Source organism: Peromyscus eremicus, chromosome 11 (genome assembly GCF_949786415.1).
Source record: "Peromyscus eremicus chromosome 11, PerEre_H2_v1, whole genome shotgun sequence".
Taxonomy (NCBI): domain Eukaryota; kingdom Metazoa; phylum Chordata; class Mammalia; order Rodentia; family Cricetidae; genus Peromyscus; species Peromyscus eremicus.
The window spans coordinates 1287131-1294041 of NC_081427.1; the positions used below are offsets into that span (position 1 = coordinate 1287131).

The 6911-nt window shown below is 56.7% G+C and overlaps 1 protein-coding gene across 1 annotated transcript; it reads right to left on the reverse strand.

The window, feature by feature from the left end:
- Window positions 1–1415: 1415 nt before the first annotated feature.
- On the reverse strand, window positions 1416–5291 carry Irx4 (iroquois homeobox 4). Its single transcript, XM_059276764.1, has 5 exons — window positions 5247–5291; window positions 4548–4799; window positions 3673–3785; window positions 2565–2893; window positions 1416–2215 (listed from the first exon to the last, which is right to left on the reverse strand). Exons 1-5 carry the CDS (start codon window positions 5289–5291, stop codon window positions 1416–1418), a joined length of 1539 nt encoding a protein of 512 aa, XP_059132747.1.
- Window positions 5292–6911: the final 1620 nt, after the last annotated feature.

Genomic DNA, 6911 nt, shown 5'->3' on the forward strand with positions numbered 1-6911 from the left:
CATTAGTGCCACTAGGCTCCCGTCTAGTACCATCCCTAGGATTGCAGAAGAAAGACCTGGCACCTATTAAAAGTCTGGTGTCTCTCAAAGGCCATTCTCTGAGATGAAAACTGGTGCGTGTAGCACACACAGCTGGAGTCTGTGCTATTAGAATTTATTCTAGTCCCTGGGTCCTCTTTATCTCATAGCAGCTTGCCCTGGGCTCCCTGCCTTATAACTCCTCTGCTTGCCACTCCCACCCCCCAAGGAACATTGGGGACTTTCATGAAGTCCATAAAGGCCTGAGCAGAGGTTTGTATGTCAGCAGAGAGCCAGGATGGACATTGGGCAGGTGCCTTCTGGAGATGCAGGAAACCTGGTAAAGAAGAGCCACAGAGGACCTGAGTCCAAAGTAGCTGCCACTAGAGACTGTCCTGAAAAAGATATGAAGAGTCAGGTCTGCCCTCAACCCAAGCCCTTGTGTCCTCACCCCATGTCTCTTCAGCTCTGCTCCTGACTTCTGCTGCTAAGGTTTCCCCCTCTGGAGTCATCAGAACTTGAGTGACATAGAAGCTAAATTTAAAGCAAGCAGGGCTCAGGCTGCATCTCTGGATGGTGTCTGGCAGTGGGAAAAGTTTTAAGTTTGGGGGTCTCACATCCAGTTATGAGTTCAGAAGAATGCCCCTCCTGTGCCTTTAACATCTCAAACATGGATGTTTGGATTGGCAACTACTTTATTGGGGTGGAGTTTGGGTCAGCCCACCCATTCTTCCTCCCCCCCCCCCGGGGGGGGCTCAGAATCACCCTTCCAGCCACACCTGTAGACCCCAGATGTGAAATGTGTTCCTTCTGTAATGCAAACACCATCACAGGAATTTATTAGTTTTGTTGTATTAGCCTCTCTCTGAAACAGGCAATTACTGGTGTGAATATACATCTTAGAAAACATAATTTGTTGAGTCAAGAGTGTGCAACAGTGTAAACACGGTGCAAGTGTTGTTGGTGAGCTTTATGTGCTGAGGATGAAGTCCGAAGAGAAGCTGGCTGAGGGGTCTTCGTAATGAACACCGGCATGCCTCAAACCCAGAAGGAGACAGCAACACAGAACAAGCCTCAGAACCCAAATGCCTTCTCCATGTAAACTTTGGATGTAAACTTTATTCTTCAGGGGGGCTCCCCTCTGCTTTGAGATTACTCTCTTGTCTTCCTGGAGTTCAGGGATGGCTCAGGTGGACTCAAGATCAGGTGAAACCTGGTGATAGAATGCAAGGGGGTTCTTTCATAGCTCTGGAGCCTGAGTTCAGATCCTCTGCCTCAGATGGGTTGGCATCCTTGGCTTGGAAATGCCCCCTTCCTTTGGAAACCCATTAAAATCAGTCCAGAGTCAGCGCCTGTAGCCTGAGCGGTAGTTCCCTTCTCCACTGTGCAGGTGGGTGTTAAGTGCAGAAGGGTTTGCCCCCGGCCTTGGGCGTAGGCAGCAGCTCCCGGGCAGCCCCCGCAGGTGGAGCTTCAGGGGGCACCGTGGGCGGGAAGGAGCAGGCCAGGGGCGTAGCCAGTACGTTGGTGCCCGCCCCCAGAGAGCGTCCTAGAGGACCCGGATCCAGAAGTGCGCCCTTAGCGGTGGCCCAGGCCTGGTTCAAAGTGCTGTGCCTAAGGATGGGATCGTGAAATACCCCGTCCACCCAGTTTCTGAGACTAGTTACTGGGGAGTCCTGGTGCCTTTCCAGGACTCCTGAAGGGGCTGGGACTGCAGGTGAGGACGCTGGCGGCGCCGAGGATGCACCCGCGGGACCTTGGCGTTTCAGCATGCAGGAGGGAAACTCAGTCTGACTCAGAGCTGTAGCTGCAGCAGCAGTGGCTGTGTGCGCCAAGGACCAGATGCGCGGCTTGGTCTCGAGGCTCGGCGGCGCCCCCGCCGCGGCAAAGCTCAGTTTGGCTTGGGGGCCGCCCTCGGAGCCAGAGTCTGGCGCAACCACTGTGCTCCGGAGGCAGCTCCGGCCCCTCTCCAGGTCCTCATCTATGGCAGCTCCACCAGTGGTGCCCAGAGGCATCCGGAGCGTGGCGGAGGCCTCCTTGCCTGGGCCAGGGCCATCGGATGAGGCAGGAATCCTCTCTGGTCCACTGTCCAGGGGCTGGAAGGGCGTCTTCAGATCACACTCTGAGGTCTCTGCATCTAGAGGGTCGAAATCTTCCAGGTCACTGAGTTCTAGCTCCTTGTCGTCTTTGCCAACAGGACCTGTCAGGCGACAGCACGTGGCCAGTGGAGGGAGACAGGATGGCATAACTAGCTTCCTTTTATCCTAAGACCAGAGTTAACGGGACCTCACCCCTTCCCATCACTAGGGCTCAAGTCTTGAACTAGTAACACCAGCTGGGCAGATCTGGACTCAATGGTGTATGAAATGCTTTTTAACTTGACTTTAAGCATGCTCACATGGTACCACCTCAGTCTCCACTCCCCAGGCACCAGGTCTGACTGTTTACCAGTTCACTCATGTGCTGCCCAGGCCCCAAGGCTTTCTATTTGCCACTTTGACAGCTTTCAGAGACCCCTCCCCCCAAACATTACAGAATCTCCAACCCACCTTCACTCTTGGCACTCTTGAGAGGCTCCTCCCGTGACTCCTCCTCCACAGCCTCCTCCTCCTCACCCTCTCCGTAGGGCCGCTTCTCGTCTGCGCACTTATTTCGAGGTGGCCAGGTCATCTTGTTCTCTTTTTTGAGGCGCCGGCGCGCGTTGGCGAACCAGGTGGAGACTTGTGTGAGGGTCATCTTGGTGATGATGGCCAGCATGATCTTCTCTCCCTTGGTGGGGTACGGGTTCTTCCGGTGCTCCTGCAGCCAGGCCTTCAGCGTGCTGGTGGTCTCTCTGGTGGCGTTCTTGCGCCGCGTGCCGCTGTCCACGGTTCCATACCTGGAGACAGGCTCTGCAATGGGGTGCCAGTCGGGGCCCGGGAGATCACGCGGAGCGAGCAGGTGCGGGGCGTAGGGACAGGATGTGCCTCCCTGGGTTGGGTTGCACTTATGGGCAATGCGTTGCCTTTTGTGGGCCAGGGGCGAAGATAATGTCATTAAAACGACAGGGAGTAGGTCATGGCCTCTGTCACTCTGCAGACACATTTCTTTGATTTCCTCTGTGGGGCTTCCCTCTTACCACCTTGATCCGCAAACCATAAAAAGGTATCACGGATCTGTGAACCAGCACCTGGGAACCTGAGCCCAGAGACAGAGGAGGAGCAAATGGGGAGCCAGGTTTAGGGCTTTTGAACTGGTAATGGTCCCATAGGAAGATGGAATGTTTGGCTGTTCCCAGCTTGGGCACGAGGGCCAAGGGCTTTTGTCTTTTGATTCCCACTGTAGGGCTTAGCTTGTGGCCCTGGCTCAGACAACTATCTGGGTTGAGCTTCTTGAGGCATAGAGGTGCCTCAGGCCCTTCAAGGAAGCAGCCTAGTGGACTGAGCTTTCTAGAATCACTTTGCTTGGAAAATCACAGCAATGGGAGAATTTCCACATTCCCAACAGTATGAGGAGTGTGGCAGGGTAGGGTAGACCACCTGCTTCAGGGAATTGCCCCCTCTTCTGGTCCTCCCCACCTCCCAGGAGGGGGCCTGGTGGTGGTAGTGGTGAAGGGTGGAGTGGTTGGTAGCTGATACTGGACTGGCAGTGGGGGAGGAGGGCGGTCTGATTCCTCACCTGTCATATGGGTACTGGCCCAGAGCTGGCTCATAAGGGTAGTAGGCTGCTGCTGCGGTGGGTGCTAGGCCAGCGTGTGAAGATCCTGTGCCATCCTTGGACTCGAAACTGTTCTGTAAAAACCAAGGCGTCTGAGGCCACAGCTTCTGGAGACTCAGCTAGAAATTCTCCGTTAATCCTTCGTAGCTTTGCTCAGATCCCCGACTCTCCCCAAACTTCCCCAAGGCCCACAGACTCCAACCCATCTCCTATTGGCCTCACTCAATACTCAGTTCCAAGAGCGGGGCTGGCTTTAGGTAGGGAAACAGGGATAGACCAGGGGAAGTGAAGGGGGTGAAGATGAGGTGAGAAAGGGCAAGAGGAGGAGAGAGATCTCGAAGAAGCCTGAAAGGAGAGAAAGAGGGCGGACTTGTAAGCACATCAGAGAGGCCACCAAACCTAGGGATAAAGAACAGGGGGAGAAGAGGCCGGAGGGAGGGAAAGGGGAGCGGGGAGGAGCTAGGGCGAGGGGTCTGGAGAGGAAAGAGGAGAGGGAGGGGGAAGGGTGTACTATAGATGAGAAGGGAGAGGTTGTTTGAAGCTGTGAGGAACCCCTCTGGGAAGCCAGGAACCTGATCAGAATTCCATGGCAAACTAAAGAGCCGCAACATCTTAGGCACCGGGCCTTGCGGGCGGGCCACCCTGAGTCTGAACCAGGGCAGGCGTGCTCTGAGGCTTCGGGCCGGGCCGGGAGGCACAGCTGAAGCCCTTCTTTTCATCTCCTCACCCCAACCTGTAGGGGATCCAGGGCACTCCCGCCCGGGGCAGAAGTAGACTTGGCAAACCGAGAGTTCGGGGCGGGGCGCACGGCGGTGGGAGGGGATTTGACCCCTTACCAGCGAGTAGAAAGCAGACGCCTCAGAGCCATAGGTCACGTAGTTTCCATAGCCCTGAGAGCTGCCGTAGGGACTCCCGTAGACGCCGAGCGCAGCGGCTGAATTGAGTTCGTGGCGCGCGGTGGCCAGCAGCCGGCTCTCGTAGACAGGGCAGTAGACGGGCGCCTGGGCCGAGGCCCCAGGCCCGGAGTCAGCCAGTGTGCGGCTGCCCGACTCGCAGCACGTGCTCAGGGAGTTGGTGGTCATCAGGAACTGAGGACAGAGGGACCACAAAGAAGCATGGGCATCCCGACCGAGGCTAGGGCGCTGGACCCTCAAGGACCTCACGGGTCCCTAAGGGCCTCCTGCTGTCTACGCCAGACTTGAGTTCTTCCCTCAACAGCCAGCTTAGGCCTTGCCTTCTCTGGCCACGTGGGGCCCAGCCGGCTGTTCAAATCCTCCACGGGGTTCCAAGGCCCTGTACGCCTTCTCACCAAGGTCTGGCCCAAGTGCTTCCCAGGGTCCCCCAGGGCACAGTCTGATGGGTTAAACAAGAGAGAATTCAGGCCCACCCACGGGATTTTACTAGCACCTCCCCAACAGTGTTTGGCCAGTACAAGGGGCTACCAGGCAAGGACACAGCTATCTGGGAAATGACAGCCAGTGGTGGATCGTCCCTCTCCCACTCCAGCTGTCAGACCCTGGCAGGAGTCCCTTTACCTGGGGAGCAGAGGAATAAGGGTATCCAAACTGCGGGTAGGACATGGCGGGCACGGCCTAGGAAGATTGGAGGGGCCGTTGGGGTCCTGTGCACGGTGTGGTCAATTCTTCGGGGCTTCAGGCTCCTAGGCTCTGGGAAGGCGAAGCGAGAGGTGGTCAGTTCACCCACATGCTGCGCAAACTTTCCTAACCAGGTAAGAAAGTGAGTGGCCTTGGTCTCAGTGATCCTTTTAGCTTCGAAGTCTGAACCCTCCAGAGGCCCCTGGGACCGACTGGCGTCGCCTCGAGGACAGAAATACATATTTTGCAAAAACGAAAGGAAGGGAGGAAGGAAGGAAGGAAGGAAGGAAGGAAGGAAGGAAGGAAAGAAGGAAGACAAGACATAAAACCGAGTATCGCAGACTGTCAAGTCAGTTGTGCGCGGCTTTAAGCGGCAAAAGCGCTGACGTCAGCCGACGCCGCAGCTTGGCCTGGCCGCAGACCTGCGGGTCATGCGGCTGCTGGCCGGGCGGGGCTGGGACAGTCCATGTCTGCGCCAGCAGGGCGGAGGGCCATCGAGCTTTAAAAAATGAACTCCATCCAAGGAGTCAATATCGCCCCCGACGAACGGTGTTTCTCCTTAGTCACGGAGGACGGAAGGCACTTTTAATTAGAAATTAATTAACGAGCAGCTGCTCCTTCACACCCCACTGTAATCATTAGTCTCAATTACAAATGAGACCTATGAAGGGACACACGAGTGAGTCTTCAGTGAAGATGTAATCAACAGTTAAATTAGCCCGGGCGCAGGCGGAAGCCGTCCGTTACCCACGCAGCATAGCGCTCAGGGTGAAAGGACGCAGGCCTTGCAGACCCCCCGCAGGCCCCTTGTGCTGGGACGAAGACAGCGTGCCTGGGCGTTCCACACATTTCTTCACCACATAGATTTAGGAGAATCTTAGCAACGCCTCCCACCAGTTCCATTTCCAACTCTGCACCAAGCAGAGTTAGAACCAGCTGCCGCCACAGGAGAGCCTGAACTCAGGTGTGTGTGCGTGTCCCCTGGGCCTCCCCAGAGTCCCGCACTTCCAGGATCGGTGGGGCCAGGTATTGCGGGGCTTCCAGGGTCTAGCATAGGTTGACTGTGCCATTCTGGGCAGCTGGCTGTCTCTGGAGACGGCCCCTCCCCTTTCTCCACTCCAGGTCAGCTTACGGCTCAGCCTGGCTCCATTTCCTCTCCCCTCCCTCTTCTGGTCTCCCTCGGTGGCCTCCTTCCGCATCCCAAGGCTAAGACAGAGACTGCCAGATGCGGCTGCTCGCTGGGAAGAGCACATTTCCCAACTTGGCCCTCGGGCTCTTCCCGTAGGCTCGCTGAGCCTAGCGAGCAGCCGGCTTGGGTAAAGGGAAGGGGGCGTTGGGCGCCTAGCCCTGGAGTGTAAAGAACTGTCCGAGAGAGGCCCAGTGTCCTCTCAAGACTTCCTGAACTAATCTGGGCGCTGCATTATTGCCTCGGAGTTCAAAGCGGAGGTGAGCGGAGCGTTCAGGGAGCTTAGGGTATCAGGCCACCCGGAATTCTCAGGCCTCCTTTCGTGCTGATCTTCCCGGGGCCAGGCTCGCCCCTACTTTTGGCCCACCAGGCCAGCCTCTCGCGCTCCCCGCCGGCAGCAGAGCCGCTCATCACGGAGC

Excerpts from the sequence above, each read along its gene's own strand:
- Irx4 (XM_059276764.1), bottom strand. The coding sequence starts at position 5,291 with ATGTCCTACCCGCAGTTTGGATACCCTTATTCCTCTGCTCCCCAG. Across the intron at positions 4,800-5,246 it reads CTTATTCCTCTGCTCCCCAG|TTCCTGATGACCACCAACTC; the intron begins GTAAAGGGACTC and ends CTCTGTCCTCAG. Across the intron at positions 2,894-3,672 it reads GGCCAGTACCCATATGACAG|GTATGGAACCGTGGACAGCG; the intron begins GTGAGGAATCAG and ends GCCTGTCTCCAG.